This window comes from Sus scrofa, chromosome 11, assembly GCF_054392235.1.
Source record: "Sus scrofa isolate SSC_HxYL_T2T_F1_AM1 chromosome 11, Sscrofa_HxYL_maternal_Yorkshire_Landrace_v2.0, whole genome shotgun sequence".
Lineage (NCBI taxonomy): Eukaryota > Metazoa > Chordata > Mammalia > Artiodactyla > Suidae > Sus > Sus scrofa.
The window spans coordinates 46,195,903-46,218,434 of record NC_139393.1 but is presented as its reverse complement, the minus strand read 5'-3'; the positions used below and the strand labels follow the sequence as shown (position 1 = coordinate 46,218,434).

The window sequence follows — 22,532 nt, the reverse complement described above, 5'->3', positions numbered from 1 at the left end:
TTTTTGGTGTCTGTGCCAGTGGTTCAGATGATCTCTCACTCTGCTTTTTCAGATCTCAGGACCTGCTGAGCTTTTCTTGGTGTCTGGAGAGCCCTCTGACTCATTTGATATATCTGTTGGTTAGCTAACTTTCCAGGGTGTGGCTTCCCTTTCTCCTTCATAGTTCCCTTTCAAGAGTGCCCATCCTGTCCTGACTCCCCTTCTCTCTCTCTCCTCTTTTATCTTGTTTTAGACAGTTATGTCAAGAAATTCTTGCCATTTTTGGAAGTTTAAGTTCTTTGGCCAGCATTTGGTTGCTGTGCTGTACGAGTTGTTTTATGTGTAGATGTGTTTTTTGGTTGTGTTTGTGGGAGAAGGCAATCACGTCCCCCTACTCTTCTGCCATCTTGCTTCCTCTCTTGCAATTTCTTTTTTTATTTTTTCCTTTTTAGGGCTGCAAATGTGGCATATGGAATTTCCCAGGCTAGGGGTCAAATCGGAGCTCAGCTGCAGCTGCCGGCCTGACCTACAGCCACAGCAATGCCAGATCCTAGCTGCATTTGTGACCTACACCACAGCTCGTAGCAACATTGGATCCTTAACCAACTGAGCGAGGCCAGGGATTGAACCCGCATCTTCATGGATACTAGTTGGGTTCATAACCTGCTTAGCCACAATGGGAACCCTAGCACTGCAATTTCTTAAGATGGAAAAGAGATTTAAAAAAAGTTGTCAGAAGGATCAGAAGTTAAGAGATATACATTATATATATATATATGTATAATACTATATAATATATATCTTATATAGTATTGTGGTACAGTTTGGTGTATATATAATATATACTAATGCGGATATTATTGTCAAATAAGTGGTATTAAAAACGATGGGAATAGAAGATATCACCTTGTGAGGGGAAATGGTAGCTGAGCTGGGAAAAGTTTCAATAGTCTGTAGTTAAATAAAAGAGAATGAGATAGGAAACAGTCAAAGAGAGAAAGTCCAAGGGAGGAAAACCAAAGAGAGAAAGTGAGGGAGAGGTAATGGGAGGGAGCAAAGGAGAGTGGGAGAGGGAAGAGCAGGAGATGGGATGAAATTCGGGTATAACATGGTTAGTTGTATAAAATGAGCACTGAATGGTATCCTCATGATATGAAAGACATAGATTATTGGTGGTCTTAGAAATGTCATTTTGGAGTTATAAATAAAGGAATCTGATTAGAGTAAGTGATTCTTGGCAAGCACTTTGAACATGATTTAGAGAAGAGAAGGTAGATGGTGTTTTGATGGAAATGAGGAGTGAGATACAATTGGTTGTGTTTATTTTGAAATGAGAATAATCATGGGATATTTGTATGTTGTTAAAATGATCAATGGAAGGATGCTTAAGATTCAGGGGAAAGGACTGTTTAAGAAGGCTTGAAGGCAGGGCTTGGTTCCAGAACATATGGTTGCATCTGTTTTCAATAGGAAGAAAGATATTTCCATTATTATTAAGGAGTGAGATGATGAAAAAGATAGAACTATGTGGATTTACAGAGTTTTTGGATACCTTATGAGAAAATTTCTGTCAAGCAACTCTTAGTTTCTCAGTGAAATATGATGTGAGTTCTTGATTTTTCGCTAGAATCCACACAAGGACATTCTGTCACAAAAACCAGGAAAGGGCCTAAATAAGAGAAAGTTTGCCTATGATCCACTTTTCCATAGATCGCAAGTTTATACCATTCAAGGACAATAAAAACACCAAGATTTGTAGTTTTATTTTTTGTGTAGACTTTAATCTGTTTGCTCTGATAAGGATATTTAACATCAACTCAACACTTACAACATGTAGTTATGAAAAGGCATTCTTTGCTAAACAAATATGGATATTGACTATAAGAGTAAAAGTTAAGTTTATTTAATTTTTACAAATACAAACATATATGGTGTTTTGGTGCTTATACTATAAATAGCTACATATATTCTCATGGAAGATAATTAATAGCTTAACATAATAAAACATCAATCTGTGGATGGGTCTCTGATCTGTGACTACTTCTATATGGGAAGACTCTTATAGATGATGTGGAAAATGTAAAATAGGACACATGTTAATGCCTTATAATAAATTGTACTTTATAAACAAGAGGTAGTTCAGAAATTTGTACTATAGCATGGTAGGCAGTATTACCTATTTTCTCGTAATCATGCAGAAACTACAGTAGCTTTTATTTTATTTTTAGCTTTTATAATCCTGAGCATGAAGAAAATCTATGTTGGTTTTTTTCTCCCCATATTTGGTTTGCAGAATGTCTTTACCCTAAATATATTACAATTTCTATCTGAAAATTATTAAACTCAAGTTCCTGAAAACATGTTTCTTGTTCTGTCATGGTTAATGACAGTAACAATAACAGAACCCAAAACTAATAATAATTATACAAGACAAAAACATAAATGTCAAATACCTGAATATATAAATCTAAATCATCATTTCTTTATTTGGCAAATTAATCTTTAATATGTTAGCTTAATGAAAAAGTTGGGCAGCTTGGGGTTTTCATTCCATTTATGTTATGAAAAGATTTAGATTCCATTAAGTGTTCAATTGGTATGAACAAAGATTAATTTGGCAAATTTTCACTTAACATTATTGACGTCTATCTGGATTATGTGCTTTCTTCAAGTATTACATTTTTTCCACTGGAAAATCAGGATTCTTTTAATTTTGCCACAGCTATTTTCTGTAGGAAATCGGGTGACATGGACTGTTTCCAGCAAGGAGATCAGATTTCACCAGAAGCACTATTTCTCAGCACTGCTTTCTGGTAGAAGCTGGGTTCCTAGTGGAAATGATGCTGCCATTAGGATGATCTGAAGTACTCTGGAGAGCGACCTTCTGCTCACTTACCAGTCAAGCTGGAACCTGCCATGACAGTTGTCAACAGCGCCCTTTCTGATGTCTCCCAGTTGTGTTCCATTTAGAATAAGTACTTAAAGAGACACCTGCTAGGAAAGCCAGAATAGAGAAGCTGCATGATTCTGGCAAACATATGTAGACAATAATATCCCTTTCCTACCTTGAGCAATAACTTAATAAAGCCTTTTAAGACAACAGAATCTTAAGTAGTCATGCTTTTTGTGTTTGATGGGTAAGAGGGATAGGGATACCAGCATCAAAACTTTCTTTGTGTGCCTGCAGCTGTGATCTGGGCACTGCCATGCTCTCCTGCTGCTATGACTCTCCAGCCATATGCTGCCGTTTAAAGTACAGCCTATGACTCAGGCGGCAAAGCTTGTGAAATTGGCATATAGGCTGTTGTCCCTGTACTCAAAACACCCTGCAAGCCAGATTTTTCTTCTTCCTATGAAAATTAGATGAGATCCTCCAAATGTCAAGCATATAGATGGTATATAGTCTAAATATATAAAGAGAGATATACTATTTAGGAGGAATTAAATACTAATTATTACCTAAGGGAAATACCATGATCTCAGAAATCTCCTAATAGAGTGAGAAATAAAGTGACACCCACCCACCGCATCTATTAATATGAAGAAAGGAACATGATACTCCCAACAAATCATTGAGATGGTTAGGTATTTAGATCACTGGCCTTGAGGGAGCCAGGGCTCTACTTTTCAAAATTTGGCAAGTGCTCAAAAAAAAAAAAAAAAAAAAATGGAGGGAGTTCCCATCGTGGCGCAGTGGTTAACGAATCCGACTAAGAACCATGAGGTTGCGGGTTCGATCCCTGCCCTTGCTCAGTGGGTTAATGATCCAGCATTGCCGTGAGTCACAGATGCGGCTCGGATCCCACGTTGCTGTGGCTCTGGTGTAGGCTGGCAGCTACAGCTCCGATTAGACCCCTAGCCTGGGAACCTCCATATGCCGTGGGAGCAGCCCAAGAAATGGCAAAAAGACAAAAAAAAAAAAAAAAAAAAAAAAAAAAAGAAAAACTGGTTTCAAATTACCGAAAGAGAAATCTTATTTTAGATTTTTGTCCTCAAGAATTATAAGAAAAGAAAAAAAAATGATAGTGGGATGGATCTCTAGGTAAAACAAAGGTAAACTACAATCTCTTATCTCTCCCCAATCATCTTTTTCTTTCATTTGACTAGAGATAAAATGTAATATCCTTGATTGGGTGTAGGTCATACAAATGACTGATGACAGTCCATAGTCAGTGTAGGCTATCTCCTAAGGTTGGGGTTTCCTCTGTACCTTACTCTTGCCAAAATATTGACTCTTGTTATCTGTGTTAGTCTTGAGATTTCTTGGGTTCTCTTAATCACCAATTTCAATAAAATATTTCATGCATGGGAATAAAATGTGATTCTGGCCCAGGGGGAACCTACATTTTTATTCATGAAGCCCCAAATCATTGAAACTCAAGGAATTATTTTATGAGTAGTAAGTATTTCAGGCACTCAGAGATTTAATAGAGAAAAGGAGCTTTAGCCCAAAGACCTGTATGGTCATCCTCAAATTAGATCTGTAGAAGGGCTGCCCAGTGGAGCACTGAGTTTGGGTGTTCCTTAGATTGGCTATTCTATAAATGAGCAACATACCTTTTATGTAATTATTTCTCTTAATGCTTTAAGATGAATAGTCAACATTTTTTCCTCCACTATTTAAAACTTTTTAAAAGGAAAAAAACAACAATTGCTTGTAATTGAAATGAAATTTGCTAGTGGGTGGATTTTAGGATTGAAGGACATCCAAGAGACTGATTGAAGTAGACAGTTAGGTAATGGTCACTTTGCATATTTTTCCACAAAGGACAAAGGGAAAATTTTCTGTCTCACTTTGTATATGCCCTATCTTTCAGAAGGATTTCTTTTCTCAATACTTCCTTCCTCTTTTCCAATATCATTTCCTCATTCTTTTTTAGAAAATGTAGCAAAAACTCACCTCTTATAGATTAATTCATATGAGTAACTGTATCTCAGTGATTGCTGAATTGCTCTTTCACACAATTTTCCTTAGAATGATATTACTTTTTTCTTACTGCAAAACTGCTTTTGGAGAGGGATGATATCAAAGCACTTGGTATATAAATACATTTCTCCTTACCATAGCTTATTGCAATTATTTCTATTTCAATTATCTGTTGGGATCAACACAAGGTCAAGTGCATTACTTTTGTATTCTTGGCACCTAGTTATCCAGTTCCTGGCACATAGTGTGCATTTGATAAAGGTTTGCTGAATGAGAACATTAATAAATATAGAAATGCCTTTTAGTGATTCTTAAATTTATTTGCCCTCTTTTTCACCTACCTACCTTCCATTTTATCACTGCTCTAAGTAAAATGTTCAGCATTGACTACGCTTTTTTGAACTTTTCAAAAATATCTAAACATATCACCTTCCTAAACATATCAGCTGCTGTTCCATATCAGAATAGTGGTTGAAAACTACCCTTGCTGTATGCCCCTTGGCAAGATATTTAACCAGTCTAAGCTTTCGTGTTCCCACCTACTGGGTGGGGTGGCTTTTGAATTTGATAACTCCAACATATGTAGAACTTAGGACAGTGTCTAACACGTAGTAAGCATTGAGTCAGTGGTAGCAATTAGTCTTTCCCTGAAAAAATTCTGTTGAGATAATTTGACATTAGAATGAGTTGCCTGCTCCTCTTTCCCCACCCCAAATTTATATTTTATTTACATCTCTCCAACCAAGTACACTTCATGGTATCAGAAGTAATGCTGATTTTTCTAATTCAATAATTTGAAGTAATTCATATTCCTACTTTCTGTAGCATGGCCTATCCCATGTCTCTTTTGTTCATTACAAATTCTATTGGGATCAACAGAAATTCATCATGCTGGTTCATGGCAAAGATACTGACTTTTTAATGGAAATTTTAAACCCACAATTTTCTTTTATTAGTTTAGTACAATGATTAATATTCTCAAAATAAACAAAGGAGTAAAAGCCTAAGCGTATCTAACATCAGACAGGCTTTTATTAGTGTCATATCAAAAGTCATTTAACTACTATGTGGTTAAAACTGTCTCATTTAAACCAGGTTATGTCATAACACTGTAGCAGATAAGGTGAATAGTTCACACTGTACTGTGTGTTCAGTCGCTCATAATTAAGCTTCACAATGTAAAAATTTCACCTAAGAGCTGCTTTAGACTCTCAGTTGGCATAAGAGCTGAAAATCTCTACATGTGCAATTTGTCATTTATGAATGGTCTTTGTTTCCAAAATGTGTGGTTAAGGTCAATTATTTAAAATTAGAAATCCATTTTACTATAGGAACAATGTATTTTAAGAAGTTAAGTGAACAGGCTAGTCCACAAACAATTTGCCCATGAATTATCTCACGAAAAAGTTCTCTAGAACGTTACTAATGCATTATTGTTACACAGAAAAATGCTTTCAGAAGTTCAAAAGGCTCTCTTACCCTCCATTTTGGATTATAATTTCCCTGCTTCTTATCTAATCTGATTTCTGTACAGATCGAGTCAAGCCTCCCTCATCTCAAGCCCACCGTTTAGAGCAGGAAGTTGAACAGGGTAGGCATACAAATGGCTCTGAGAAAGGGGCTGTACTGTGAGGGGGAAGAAGAGAGTGGGGCTGGCTTAGGGAAGCCAGAAATGAGATTTTCTTTCCCATTATCCTTCATAGGTACCCTTTAATTAGTAGCTTCCAAAGTGGGGAGTATATTCTCCAGAAGATAGTGGAGATGATGAATTACAAGATGGGAAAAGATTAGAATCACAGTTTATTTTTTTCTTGAAGAAAATAAAGTTTAACCTTCTCAAGCTTAATATATGGATTGAAGACTCCCCCATCACCAAGGTCATGGTACTCATATCCACATATTTGAGGTGACCTAAGAGAAGAGAGGGAGGACCATAACAAGGAAAGATGAACAGTGGTGTCCTTAATCAAATCGGTTTCCCTGTAATGTACCATGTACCAATTTCCAGATAGCTATTACATGAAATGATATTTATACTATTCCATTCCAACTAATCTAGTCCTCAGCAAATGGGCGTAGTTCATTTTCAAATAGAGCACAAACCTGCCAACTGGACATGGTACAAGCAGATGCAGGAAACATGGAGCAACTGACATGCCTACTCTTAGAATATGCTTTACATCAAATATTTTAGATGTAATATATTTTCTAAAAAAACCAATGATCTATCTGATTTGGTAAGGTATCATACAAAAAATAAACATGTAAGAGATACTTGAAATCTGTTGTTACATGTTGTTTATGTTATTGTGCTTTGATAAAATAGCCAACAGTGTAAATGCATGATTATGATTCTAAATGAATACTTATTTATTTATTTAGTATTTTTAGGGCTGCACTTGTGGCATATGGAAGTTCCCTGGCTAGAATTTGAATTGGAGTTACAGCTGCTAGCTTACCCCATAGACACAGCTACAGCAGCGCAAGATCTGAGCTATGTCTGCAACCTGTACCACAACTCATGGCAACACCTGATCGTTAAACCAATAAGCAAGGCCAGGGATCATACCTGCATCCTCATCGTTACAAGTCTGGTTCATGTTCAAACGAGTTTGAAATCACTGGTCTAGATCACCAGGCTGTCACCTCTTCATTTTCCTTTGAGGACTTACAATATGTCCTCTTCCTCTTCCTCTGTTCTACCTTATAAGTAGAGTTTCTCTCCTTTTGTAGCCGACTATGGAACACAAGTCAATCTCATGAGCATTTTTTCTAACAAAATAGTCATGGTGGGGTATCTTGCTCTTTGGCAGTTTGATTTTGTTCTTTTTTTTTTTTTTTTTTTTTTTTTTTGTCTTTTTGCTATTTCTTTGGGCCGCTCCCTCGGCATATAGACGTTCCCAGGCTAGGGGTCCAATCGGAGCTGTAGCCGCCAGCCTACACCAGAGCCACAGCAACGCGGGATCCGAGCCGCGTCTGCAACCTACACCACAGCTCTCGGCAACGCCGGATCCTTAACCCACTGAGCAAGGGCAGGGATGGAACCCGCAACTTCATGGTTCCTAGTCGGATTCGTTAACCACTGCACCACGACAGGAACTCCTGATTTTGTTCTTGCTTGTAACAACACACATCATGAGAAGTGGTAAAAAACCTAAAGATAAATATTTAGATTTGTGAAAGGCTAAAGCCATATTTCAAAATATGCTATAGCTTTTAGTACGTGAGTGATGGTGATTAGGAACCAAGATAGGTGCTGAGGAGTTGAATGCAGGGATTATTATACCCTGGGGAAGACACAAGGAAGACAGAATACGGAGCTATTCAGAGGGTTAATTCTCCCAGTGACACTACAATTCGGTAAACTAGGACCTGAACCCAAGGGAAGTAAAGTAACAGTTTTAGGGGATGTTTATGCCAGTAAAGTTAGAGTGCTGATTAGAAAGGAGATGGATATAGTAAACAAACAACAGCAAAATTCCTGAGGCTACTTGTCTGTTTGCCTGATACTGATGAAACTTTATATATAAAGTGAGGACAAAGAAAAGGTAGTGACCAGTCTTCTTAACTGAGCTTTATTTCCTTGTCTAATTTTACTGTTTTAAAGAAAGGATGGGAGGAGATGTATGAGTCATGAAACCTAAGTTGCCGTTAGAACTATCAGTTGATCTTGTGGCTTTTTTGTTTGCCAAAACCAGATTTTGACTTTCTTTATCAATGGAAGTTAGAACTGTGTCCCATCATTCTTGTGAAAAACGAATGAGACAATGAACCAGGATTTCAGAAGGGTATTTTTAGAAACATCCATAGATCTCAACAACTAGGCCACAAAGTGATTTCAGGACTTATTGCAAACTATGCTCTAGAATACTGAGAAAAACTAAGGATTGCACATATGCTTGGTGAGGAGAGTAGCAGAAGCCATTTCTTAAGCAGAAGAATGTCTGCAAAAATATAATTTGCATGAATTAAGCCATGTTGATGTTCACTTTCAGGATTTAACAGTAGGTTATAGCACAAGATAGGCAAAGGCCCACAAAAAAGTAGGCATGATATGTGGAAAAATACTTTGGAAAACAAATTATTCTTATTTGGGTTTTATGACAATTGTCTTTCATTCTCCTTTTACCACTATTTTTGTCTGTGATGATTCTTAGGTATTTAGTAGGAAACCATAACTCGTCTGTTTAACATAGAGGATAATCCAGGTTTGGATACATTTTAACAATTCTAAGAACTAAAACTATTACCTGGTGTAAGTAATTTGATTCCTTGCATTGCAGGGTGTGCGTGTGTGTGTGTGCGCACGCGCATGCATGTGTGTGTGTGTCAGCAATATATTCAGTAGACCTCTCCATAATCAGTGTGGAACAACAAAAGTAAGATTAGGGAATAAACAGTCATCATAACCTTAGTTTTATCGTTGGTATTAAGAATGTTTGCACTCAACTAAGGCTACACACTTAAAACAAAATTTATATTATATCAATGGTTTTAAGATCAGATTTAATAATCTAACCTCATCTTTGGTGTAGCAAGCTATTGTTTAATAGTATCCTGAAGTCTCTATTGTAATATAATTAGAATGATTATGAAAGGTGAACAAGCAAGGAGCTGTTATTTTTTATTCCTTCTAACTAAAATATCTTTTGGCCCTTCTAATGTCTCTTGGATATATGATTTAAAAAGAGCTTTCTCCCACTTTTTTTTTATTCCTATTTTGTTTCTGCTCTTCATCAGGAAAACACATGTTCAAGGACACATCTGAAGGATGGAATTTATGGGCTGTCTCTTTCAGTGTGCATTAGATTTGCAGTCATTGAATAGATTAGTTTAAGCAATTAAAAGAGACACCATATAAACCTTACACAAGCATATAATGATGCCAAGAGGGAGTAATGGCCTTGGGAGAATATAAATCAAATAATCTGAATAGGATTATATTGTGGTCTCTTTTTAAAAAAGCAAGTGACAAAGCATAAACTTCTCTATGCATTCATTTTTTATATTATTAAATATTTCTGAGAAGACAGGAAAAATATAGTTTTAAGGAAGGAATATTTTAAGGACACATCAGTAAACATTATTCTGAAGTTTTGTGTTTGGTTTTGTTGATATTCATTTGCATATTATGGACTGCTGTTTGCATAATAAGACCACTGTTATTTCTACTCAGTCTATGGATGATTACACATATGAATAACACAATCGTGTATCCTTTGTGATATACATGATTGTAATCTATGAAAGTATCCTTGCAGTTCTCTTCACTGAAGAGGAGCAAATACTGCTAGTGTTAGATGACAATTCCGCATTTAAAAGGAGGGAGATTCTAAAAACACGTCCTAAAAGCTCTACAGATCTTCAGGGCTGTGACTGGAAATCTGATCTCATGTATGGCCAAAGATCTGGACAACTTGGCCCCCTCTTTGATCAATATCTCAGACTGACACCATTGTGCAGTGATCTGCATAGATAAGACAAACAATTACACTGAGGAGGCGGCAATTCTGACACAGATCATTATAGGCTAGACAGAAGAATTCAATACAGGCTGACCTTTTTTTTTTTTTTTTTTTTTTTTTTATAATATAGAGATTCACTCAGAGACTTGTAACCATACGGAGAAGAGGTGTGGGAAATAACAGAAACCTCACTTAGACATTCCTATTATTTACCCTCTGGAAATATTAGGATCAGTCTCATGAGCCAGAAGGGACTCAGAGTGAGAACTCAGGGGAAGAAGCAGGACATGTGTGAGAAATTGGGCTAAGCCTTTTTTAACTCCATACTTTCCCCTCAGGTCTGCCAAAGAAATATGCTTGATATGCTCAGTATGCATGTAACTTCACATAAGATTACACATTTCAACAAATTATTTTTTAGGTTCTTCTGCTGTGAAAATTATGTGAGAGTAATAATCATCACACTATCTCTAGCTGTTATGCATCTAGATTTTCTGAAATTCTAATCAGAGTTTCATGAAGCATTGACCTGGAACAACTCCTATAGGTGTGAGATAATCTAGTTTTCCTTTGCAAGACTATCCAAGGCACGTTTGCTTTCCTATTTCCTTTTCTTTGCAAGAGTATGTGTTTATAATTGCAGAAAAGAAAAAGGGAGGATTGGATCTAAAATAATATCTTAATAGTGTACACATATGCACATACTTTGTACATATAACCAGAAATTAAATTATCATTGTGATCAGTATGGTTATTTTAAGACAAGATTTTTTTGACTTTTGCAGTTAACTTTTACTCTAAAAAATAGCTATTATGCCTCAAAAATATGCAAATGCTCCATCATAAGTGACTAGACATAGTTCCCAGTGCTACACAGCAGGATCCCATTGCTAATCCATTCCAAAGGCAAAAGTCTGCATCTATTAATCCCAAGCTCCCAATACATCCCAATCCCTCCCCCTACCCCCAGGCAACCACAAGTCTCTTCTCCAAGTCCATGATTTTCTTTTCTGTGGAATGTTTCATTTGTGCCATATATTAGATTCCAGATATAAGTGATATAATATGGTATTTGTCTTTTTCTGACTTACTTCACTCAGTATGAGAGTCTCTAGTTCCATCCATGTTGCTGCAAATGTCATGTATGTGTAATTGGGTCACCATGCTATACAGTAAAACAAAAAAAGAATATATTGGGGAAATAAAAAGAGAATAAAAAATATGCAAATGCCCCATTTCAGAATTATATAAGAAGAAAAATCTATTAGTTGATATTCACAATATATTTAGTGCACATCTGTGAAAATAGAATTGATAAAAACATCATTTTAGTTGCTTTAGGTCAAAGCACAAATATTTCTGGGATTTTTGGTAAAAATTGCAGGAAACTAAATAAATCAATGCTTGTTAGTGAAAAATAGTTTGAAATGGGGTATTTAATTGATGTGCCTGATCCTGTTTCAAGCAGAAAACACTGGGCCAGAGTCAAATTTACGTTTCTCAACCTTACTATTGAAGAATAAACTGTACTTTCACCAGACAAGATTATGCTTTGACCATAATTGTAGGCACTAAACTCTAGTGATTTTGACTAATTATTACTTTATAAGCTTCTGAATATAACAGTGAGCAATACAATGTTTAAATATTAAGTAGCTCCATGTATATTTGCTTTGGTAAGGGCCTAATATTCAAGAAGGATTTTTTTTTTAAATAAAAGTTAATGGACTTATCTAGGAAACATATGGAATAGAAATATATAGAATAGAAAAATGTGGAATAGAAAATTAGATACATTGCAAACATTTGAGAAAAGAAATACAATCACTTAGACATACTTAGAAAAGCGAAGATGCCAATGAGAGTTCATTTTAAATTTGAAAAGGTAGGTTAGCAGTTACTGGAATGCTATGGAAATCAACTAGCAATAATAGTATGGCTTTCAAGGGTCTCTGTTAGATATATTTCAGGGAAGAGAACAGATAAACGCATTCTAGGTGTTAGATCTAAGGGGATCGAGCTATACTTGAAGGGAGTGAATGCCATGTGGGCTTTAATGTGAGAAGGTCTTATTTGGAATTCCAGCTCTGATATTGTCTAGTTATCTGCTCTAGATGAAATCATTCACATGAGAGTTAAAGATCATATAATATGTGGTCCTAAAACATCATAAGGGATCAAAAATGGTAACTATGTCATCTTAGAAAGAGGTTTCTGGTGTTGTGATATGGGCATTTGCCCTTTGACTATTTTTATCAATGACTGATGTAGACACATAGGTTATCCTTATTATATTTGCACTCAACACAAAGCCAAACTTATAGCTAATGTAATTAGATTATTGACACAAATTTTAGAAAATCTTGACTGATGGGATGAAACAATATATTCAAGCCATCATCGTGAAATAAGGTCCTCCTCTTAAACATAAGAAACCAAGGACGAAGAACCAAGGACGAAGGAGTCATGATTTGACAACATCTCATCTTAAAGACTTAGGAAATCCTAGTTGATTGTAAGTGGACTATGAGTCATCCTGTGATGAGAATGCCAAGAAAAGCTAATGGAATCTTGGGCATCCTGAATAGAAGTACACTGCACAGAACCATGGAGGAAATTCTCACAGTTCTCTGCAGTGATCAGAACAACTGATCAGATAATGCAATGTCCTGGACATTGCTCTTTGAGAGAGATAAAATTAGAAGAGAACAAGGAAGGATCTGGAAACCATGCCTTTTGAGGAGAGTTGCTAGGTAATGTGTTACAATCACCTGCAAGTATTTCAAAGGATTTTACACGGAAAAAGAAATCAACTTCTTTCAAACTTTATCTGATAAAATGTAGGATTAATGGAAGTTATATAAGCAGGTACATTTGGGTTTTCTTGTAATGAAGACACTTCTTTCTGAGCTGTTAAAAATGGAATGTTTTCTCTTATGAGGTGGCAAATCTCTTGCCAGGGTAAGTGCTGAAACAGATGCTGACTGATTTCCTGTTAGAACTGGATGAGAGTCTCTCTCATTCCACAAACATGTACTGAGGACGTCTGGATACCAGGGTTACAAAGATGATGGACAAAGACTAGTAAATGGCACAAATTTTTAAAATAACAACATGTGCCAGGGAATACCCAGGAAGGAATACCCAGCCCACCCCAAGTCTTCCCACTATCCTGAAAGTGTGTAAGTCTATAGTAAAGTCTAACAGGTAAAAATGAAATGATTGGATTAAACCCTAGATATCAAAATATTTAGTTGGATTTTAATGCTGCTGTAAAAAATCACCTGTGCCCTGCATATCCATCCATCCCAACTCCCAACCTCTAGCAACCACTGATCTTTTTACTGTCTCCATAGTTTTCATTTTCCAGAGTATCATATCAATAGCATTTATTATAAGGAAATTTTTGCCTCTGTGTTTGTATTCCTTGTTTTTATATTGCGCTTACTATTATGATAGTTATATATTGGGCTTATTTATGATTTTAGATGGCCTTATCACTTGTGAAATATGTGTTTGTACCTCCATATTTGGGAAAACTTTATTGCATTAGAGCAGTGCTGTCCAAAAGAACTTTATGCAATGATAGAATGTATACATGTATCTGTAACTAGGTCACCATGCTGTACAGTAGAAAATTGACAGGACACCGTAAACCAGCTAAATAATGGAAAAAAATAAAAGTCATTATATTACAAAAAAAGGTTATTTATGCCAGCCTATACAGTAAACACATATGTTTCCTGAGCATCATAAATGTGACCAGTGTGGTTGAGAAAATAATTTTAATATAACGATTTTTTTTCCATTATAGCTGGTTTATAGTGTTCTGTCAATTTTCTACTGTACAGCATGGTTACCCAGTTACACATTCATGTATACATTCTTTTTTCTCACATTATCATGCCCATCATAAGTGACTAGACATAGTTCCCAGTGCTACACAGCAGGATCTCATTGCTTGTCCATTCCAAAGGCAATAGTCTGCATCTAGATTGGGAGCTTGGGGTTAATAGAAAATATTTTTTAAAATTTCACTTAAACGTTATTAGTTTAAATTTAAATAGGAGCCTGTGGTTAGCAGCAACAATATTGGACAAAGCAGATTTAAACAATTGTATTAACTTGATATCACTGAAAACAGTAGTTTTCATCAATTAATAAGCATACATATATAGGACTAGGACAAAATTTTCTTTATTTTCTTCAACATTATAAGGACTTAAATTCATATTACTGTCTGAGTGTAACTCATATACTCAAATAATGTATGTTGGAATCTGTCTCATCTTTGATGATTTATAGTATCCTTGAAGCTTTAAACCTCACTTTTCTAATGTCAGTCAGGAGCCATCCTTAGGATAGTCCTCCTGCCTTGTTCCTTTTTCTTACAAGTTGGTCTGTAAGGTAGGTGTTGAAGTTTGCATTTGGTATGCTTATTTATTCATATATTTGGGGGTCAGGCTTTGGGCCACTTTTAGTTTATCCATTTGGCTTCATGCCTTTTCATCATATTTGCTGACATTTTTTGATTCTAGGTTACTAATCACTGTAGAGAATATGTTTCCAGTTTTCTTCTCCTTTTCACACTCTGTTTATCATTCTCTCACCTCTTCACCATAGAGTTCATTTGTGAACATTCCAGTGACTATGTCATTGTATCTACCAACAGAGCCATGTCCTCATGAACTTTCAGCAAAAGGCATGGGGCACTAAAATTATTGTGAATAGTTTTCACCTCACTATGAAGGCAGCATATACTGTTTTCTAAAAATCATAGAATCATAGAAATTTGGAGATAACCTGAAGCTGAGAAACATTTGAATTTTTCTACTGCTTTGAGATGAAACTGCTTTTTTTTTCTAGCTTCTATGCTGAGTGATCTTAATATCTCCTGAAAAATTATTCAATTTTCCTAAGGAAAAGTATCATCATTAACATTCCCCGCTGAGTGTATATCATTGTGACCACCATAAAGAGAAGCATACTGAAGAATTTGTATTTGTATTTCATTTGGCTGTTTTAAAGTTTGGAATTTTTACAGTGCTGTATCACTTGTTCCTTATACAGGTGAATGCTTTTATTGTTAAACAACTAGAGCAGTTTTAGGTTCGCCTTGAGGGGAAGATACAGAGATTGCTACATACTTCTGTCCCCACAAACACATAGCCTTACCTATTATCAACATCCCCCACCAAAGGGCACATTTGCTACAAATGATTAATATACCTTGATCCACCATAATCACCCAAATTTACATTACAGTTCACCCTTGGTGTTATACACTCTACGAGTTTAAACAAATGTATAACAGCATATATCCACCATTATAGTGTCATACAGAATATTTTCTCTGCTCTAAAAATCACCTGTGCCCTGCATATCCATCCGTCCCAAACTCCATCCTCTAGCAACCACTTATCTTTTTATTGTCTCCGTAGTTTTCATTTTCCAGAGTTTCATATAGTTGGAATCATTCAGTAGGTAGCTTTCCAGATAGGCTTCTTTTAGGTGGTAATAGGCTTTCAGGTTTCCATCATGTCTTTTCATGGAGCAATAGTTCACTTCTTTTTAGTGTTGCATAATATTCCAATGTCTGGATATACCAATACTTACTCATTCACCTACTGAAGGACATCTTGGTTGCTTCCAAGTTTTGGCAACTATAAGTAAATCTTTTATAAACATCCATGTTCAGGGTTTTGTGTGACATATGTTTTCAACTCCTTTGGGAAAATACAAAGGAACATAAATGACTATATATAACTATATCACGTGGTAAGGATATATATAATTTATAAGAAACAAACTATCTTCCAAAGTGGCTGTACCATTTTGCATTCCTAACAGCGATGGATGAGAGTTTCTACTGTTCCATATAGTCATCAACATCCAACATTGTGAGTGTTCAGATTTGGGTTATTCCAATAGGTATGTTGTGGTAGTTTCTTATTATTATATTATTTTAAAGTAAAAATTTTTATATTATTTCATTGATACTTAAAACATCTTAAAAAACATTGGGGTAGCAGAGCAATCATTACTACCCCTTTCTGCTAAATGAAAAAACCAAAGCTCAGAAGCATAAGGGACTTGCCCAAGAGTTTTTTTTGTGTTGAACTACAGAGATGAGAGAAGAACTGTACCTTTTCTTAGTGCCCAAATCTTCATGTGAAGAAATAAAGAATACCATGTAAGTGTATGATAAATATTTTTAAAATATGGCATCTAATTCAGCTATTACGTAATTCATAGCATAAATTAACAATAAGAACATTTTGAAAAGGATTTAGATGACCTGAATTCAATTCTTAAATGTGTAAATTACATTTTGACCTTGAATTTCTGGCTTTTCCTCCTTTATTTATAATTTGACATTGATTTGTATGTTTTGAAGAAATATCTTAATCTATAATACATTTTATATAAGAATTTACATGTCAGTTTTCACATATTTTATCTTCTCTTTAATGTGACAACTGTAGATGACATTAAAATAATCAGAAATCATTCTATTAATATGGTAATAATTTATCATCTTCACTATGTTATTAGGGCATAATGAGTTGCATGATTAAAAATAATTTCTCATTCATAAGCATTATAACAAATAAATTATGAAACCTTTCACAATAGATTAATAATAAATTTCTGACACAAGATATAATGACCCTGAGAGGGAAAAAGAAATAGACAATTTAATATAAATAGGAGAAATAGAGATTTGTAAAAGGTCATGATTGGAATGTTTGACTGAACAGGTTGCTTTTTGGGTATATATGGAGGAGGCTGCACTAGTTTGATGAGTGTAATCTGGAAGGCTTCCTAAGCATATGGAGTAGTGAGAAAAAGTGGTACAGAAATGCTAGTGAGGAAAGACGAAAATTGGATAAATCAAGGAAAAAGCCTGGGGGAAGGGAAATGCCTGAGTGAAGGGGATGAGAACAGATGTAGAGATGGTCACTGTATTTTTTTGACATCAGGAGATTATTTTGAATATGCTCTTTAAAAGAATAAGCTACTAAAATAATTCAGTAAGAGGCTAAACTGACTGGAGTGGTTAAAGAAGGTTTTACATGACAGCAGTTTCCAGTTTCAGCATATTGATTAAAGTAGAATTTAGAATTATGAGTGTCCAGTAATGGGTAAGATGGAGTTTTTAATTTTATGCTTTTCATAGCATCAAAATGACTGTGTGTGTGTGTGTGTGTGTGTGTGTGTATTATTCCCCTTCTGCGTGTAAGGACATCAACAATGTGTGAAAGATTTTAAATGTTTTTTTTAATTTTATCTACAAAAAAAATTTAAATTTTTTTTCTAAAATGTGCAGAAATCTACTTGCTTCTTTTTTTTGTTTTTTCTTTTTATGACTGCATCTGTGGCATATGGAAGTTCCTGGGCCAGGGGTTGAATGGGAGCTGTAGCTGCAGCCTACACCACAGTCAGGGCATCACTGGATCATTAACCCATTGAGTGAGGCCAAGGATCGAACCTGCATCCTCAGAGTCAACATCGAGTTTTTTTACCCACTGAGCCACAATGGAACTCCCCATGTTTCTTTTAATTGTTTGATGCATCATTGCTATTAAGTGAAGGAAAACTTCTTTATTAATAGTTTTAGATTTTCGGTTGGTGATCATTACGCAGATACAAAAACTATCATTTTGTGATGCCCTTGACATTTCATGTGCCCCAGATATTTCACTCAAAAAAAATTATGTTAGTTAATCTTGAGCATCCACTTTCACTTCAAAAGAATGTTTATATACAGATGCTTGTTCCAAATAATCGAAGGAATAGTTTGGGAATGACATCTTGTCTATTCCTCCGAAACTGGATAGAAATTTTACCAGGAAAGGACTCAAGAGATTAAAAGGAAAAATTCCTTAATTTAAGGTTTGTTAGAATCCTGAAGAACTTTCATTTTCATGTTTGTCCCAAGAAAGTATCCCATTGCAATAGACTGAGCACACAGTAGCTCTACATTGTCTTAGAGGAATCATGTAAGTCAAAGAATTGAAATAGAAAACTTACAAAGTCATTGCTAAAGTATGCAGTCACCACAATCTGTTTTCTTTTCATAGAGGGTGTTTACTAATATCAGTAGATTATTTTTGTCTGTCTTTATCTGGTATGCCTAGTCTTGTCTCAGAGGAAACAACATATATAACCACAGTAAGAAGTATTCCATTTAAGCCTAATCTTTAAATGCACCAGACAGCACTGTGTTCCCCAGAAAGTGATAGAGACTAAGATTTTACTTCATGTCTGTATAATGCTTATCCTATTGCCAGTAAAGATATCCATGTTACCATTGATTTTCTGAATATAAGCAGCAACTGATTTTGCACCATTTATTCACTGTATGCAATTACAAAAGTCACACATTTTCAACCCGAGATAATTTATTATCATTCTCATTATTAAATCTGAAAACTATACATAGTATTACTAGTAGTTTTAATATTTATAGCACTACAATTTTAATGTGTTAGTTAATATACAGCATGGGCACAAAATTTCTCTAAAAAAGTGTTTCAGGTGTTATACCTGTTTCTAAAAAATGTTACCTTACTCAAAATTATTACCCTTCACAAGATCAGGAACATATAAAACCCTCTGCTTTTAGATTGATCAAATGAATCCTTATGTCCACTGTATATTGACTCATTAAATTGTGTTTTTTATTGACTCCCTCAAAGAAGGAAAATGAACATTTGAGAGATTTCACCTGAAGATACTCCCCCGTCTTTTTTATCTTTAACCAACTAATGTGTTTATTAGATTATTTGAATATTTTCATCACATCAGGTCTGCATTATTAGAAAAAAGAAACCATTTTAAAAAATGCTGACACCAGTAATAAAAGCAGTTTTATCAATTTAATTTACTTGATATGGGGATCACTAAGAGTATCTAGGTAGTGAATTTTTTAACTTTACAATTCTCACTGGACTTAAACCCATCTACTGAATATTCAATTATGAAAAGACACTAAAACTAGTAGCAAATATACTATGCTGGAGTTAAGAAATGTACTTAGGCAATGTGCAATGTGGGAATTCATATGGCATTTTACTCTTCTGAAAATTGAATCTCCTCTTAGCAGAATAATCCAATGTTTGATTTTTGCTATAAGATTTAGTGACTTATATAAAAGAAGAGATCTGCTTATAATTGATGAGATTTTTCTTCGATGGTATTTGTAATACTTGAGAAACTGTTCTGACTCACATCCAATTTTGCAAGTTTTCTCAAATACTTAAAGACAACTACTTATGTCGTCTGCCTACTGTAGTGGGAATCTAAGAGAGTGGTACATGTCTTCATTTAGAAAATTAGAACTCTAAATGAGCTCATCACTAAATTTTATTCATCAAAGATCCTTTTCATTATCCCTTTCTCCAATGGAATTAATTTTATCCAATACATCTTTAAGTAATTATTTACCTAACAATATTTATTAAGCAAATATATCTATAATTTATAATCAAAGTTTTTGATCAACATAAAAAATCAAATGTTACTTTTCTCAATTGATTTAATTATATACAAACACAAACCCTTGATATTTTAGGATGTGACACTGTACTCTGGATAAATATTTAAATTTTATCAGTTTAATTTCAAAATTTACTAAATGTTGGAAAGGCTATAGACTTGTATTACTCCCTTTGAGAACCCTGCTAAAGATTTCATTTATTTTGTCAGTTCACTCAGTAACAATTTGCATCAGGCAATGTATTTTCTAGGTAAAACATTGATGCTAAAGTGACTTACTTCTTGCCATCATTGTGCTCAAAGTCTAGTGGGCCTTATTACAGGGATATAATCCCCTTCTTACATAAATAAACAATGAGCTTTTTGCTTGCTTTTAAAACACCCTTTAAAATGATATAGCAATGGAGTATTCGAATATATACTTTAAATGTACTGTGGTGTTTCTTTTTTGGTCCATTTTATTAATTTTTAAAAATTATTTATTTTACTTTTATTAGAGTATAGTTGATTTACAGTGCTATGCCAATTTCTGCTGTACAGAATAGTGACCCAGTCATACATACATATACATTCTTTTTATCATACTTTCTTCCATCATGTTCTATCCCAAGAGATTGGATATAGCTCCCTGCTATACAGCAGGACCTCATTGCTTATCCATTCTAAATGTAATAGATTGCTTCTAACAACCCCAAACTCCCCATCTGACTTCCTCCCCCATCCTCCTTGGCAACCACAAGTTTGTTCTCTAAGTCTGTCTTTTTCAGTCCTTTTTAAATTGTGTGGTTGTTTAAATAAAAATAGAAATTATAAAAATTTGTACTATAGATACTGTGGTCATGTTAATGTTGCTGGAAATCAGCTGAAGAAATAATAAGTAGAAGATATACAGAAGTTTTAAATATCTATGAATATTTAAATATAGATCTCCATCCATTTATATGGATTTCCCACAGCTGCTAATGTAGATGACCAATAGATAAGTTGTGTAGTGTTTTGCTTATTTTACTAATTGAGAGTCTATACAGTTTAACCTTCCATCGAAATCAAGAGAAGTATGGTTAAATATGTATGCTTTTTTAATGATTTGAAAAATTAATCAGCATTGTTTTGAAATTTTATACGTTAATTTGAATGTTATTATTAAGAATTGATTTAGTGATCCTATTTCCCTTTGAAAAATATTTTCTTCATTCTCTATGGTACATTAAAACTGTAATGAATGCTGCTATTTTCTGTTTCCTTAACTGCCCAATTATATTGTGTTGATCATCATAACATCAATGGCTATACCATGATAGCTTCTGAAGAAAATCATTTATAATCTTAACTTCTACTTTATATGAAATCCAAAGAAGTAAATAATAATGTGAAAGTCACCTTCATTATTTCTTGGCCAGAATTTAATTAAAAGGGGACTGTCTCCGTCTATGAACCCACTCTAGTCCTTAGGAATTTTTCAGAGTGACTGAATTCCTATCATAAATTCTTTACAAGATTTTCAAAATTATTGGAGGAAAGAAAGTACATAAAATAAATCTTGATGCATAATTTTGATGGTAGTCAACAAAGTACTGTAATCCACATGGGATCCAGTGAAATGGTGTTGCTTGGAAATAATATGTCACTTTTAAAAATTAAAACAATTCTTTTGTGATTATTTTTTCAAAGTCCTTCTGTAACATGTTTATAGAACACTAACATTTAATTTTGGCTGATAGCCAAAAGCTCTAATTTCAATTAAATATATTTTTTAAGTGAACATGAGGTTAGCAGAGGTGTTTGGATTTCAGTTCATTGCAAAAGCATACTCATCTTTATTGGCTGTAAATTAATTCACAGACAAAACTTTCAGATAATTCTTTGTGACACTTTTGCTTTATGTTTCTTAATGTCAAAATTACTCCCTAATAAATATTCTGGTGTGCTGTTCTAGAGTACTCAGTCACTAAGGAAATGATATAAATGTCCTCCATAAGTTAAATGAATTCAGAAATCATGGAAAACTTTTGAAATAGAACTCAAGCACTTCAGAGTCTGGGGATTTCTATTTCATTGATTGGAACTGGATGGCTTAATGTAAATGGTAACTCATCTTGTTAGTTATAATTCTTTGGCCAAAAGAAAGTCTTTCCTTACTTAAGTCATTGCTTGATTGATATTTTTATTATGGTTGGTTTACAGTTGGATGAAATACATTGAGAATTTCTTTTTCTTATTGCAAGAATGCCCTTGGTAATTTACACTATTAGAAACCTTTGTAGAGTGATACAGGATTTTTTTTTTTTTGTATTTAAAAAAAATTTAATTATACCTTTTTTATAGCATTTTCTCTTTTCATTATTTTATTTTTTTATTACTCAATGAATTTATTACATTTATATTGTACAATGATCATCACAATCCAATTTTACAGGATTTCCAACCCACAGCCCCAACACACCCCCCATCCCCCAAACTGTCTCCTTTGGAGACCATACGTTTTTCAAAGTCTGAGTAAGTATCTGTTTTGCAAAGAAGTTCATTCTGTCCTTTTTTCAGATTCCACATGTCAATGAAAGCATTTGATGTTGGTGTCTCATTGTATGGCTGACTTCACTTAGCATGATAATTTCTAGGTCCATCCGTGTTGCTAAAAATGCCAGTATTTTGTTCCTTTT

The 22,532-nt window shown here is 34.5% G+C and overlaps 1 protein-coding gene across 12 annotated transcripts in view; it reads left to right on the top strand.

Moving 5' to 3' along the window:
• The window catches only part of PCDH9 (protocadherin 9), a 941,384-nt gene that overhangs the window by 264,830 nt on the left and 654,022 nt on the right, over positions 1–22,532 (top strand). For 2 of the 12 annotated variants that reach the window (XR_014819605.1, XM_084981913.1), the window contains one exon: positions 2,702–3,084. The exons of 9 other annotated variants lie outside the window; for them this stretch is intronic. Coding sequence is in view for 2 of the 3 variants with exons in the window: in XM_084981913.1 (XP_084838039.1) it covers positions 2,702–2,842 (141 nt within the window). In the remaining variant the exon portion in view is untranslated. Of the gene's footprint in view, positions 1–2,701; positions 3,085–22,532 lie in introns of those variants that run through there. One more of the 12 variants, XM_084981917.1, reaches the window with a different exon arrangement.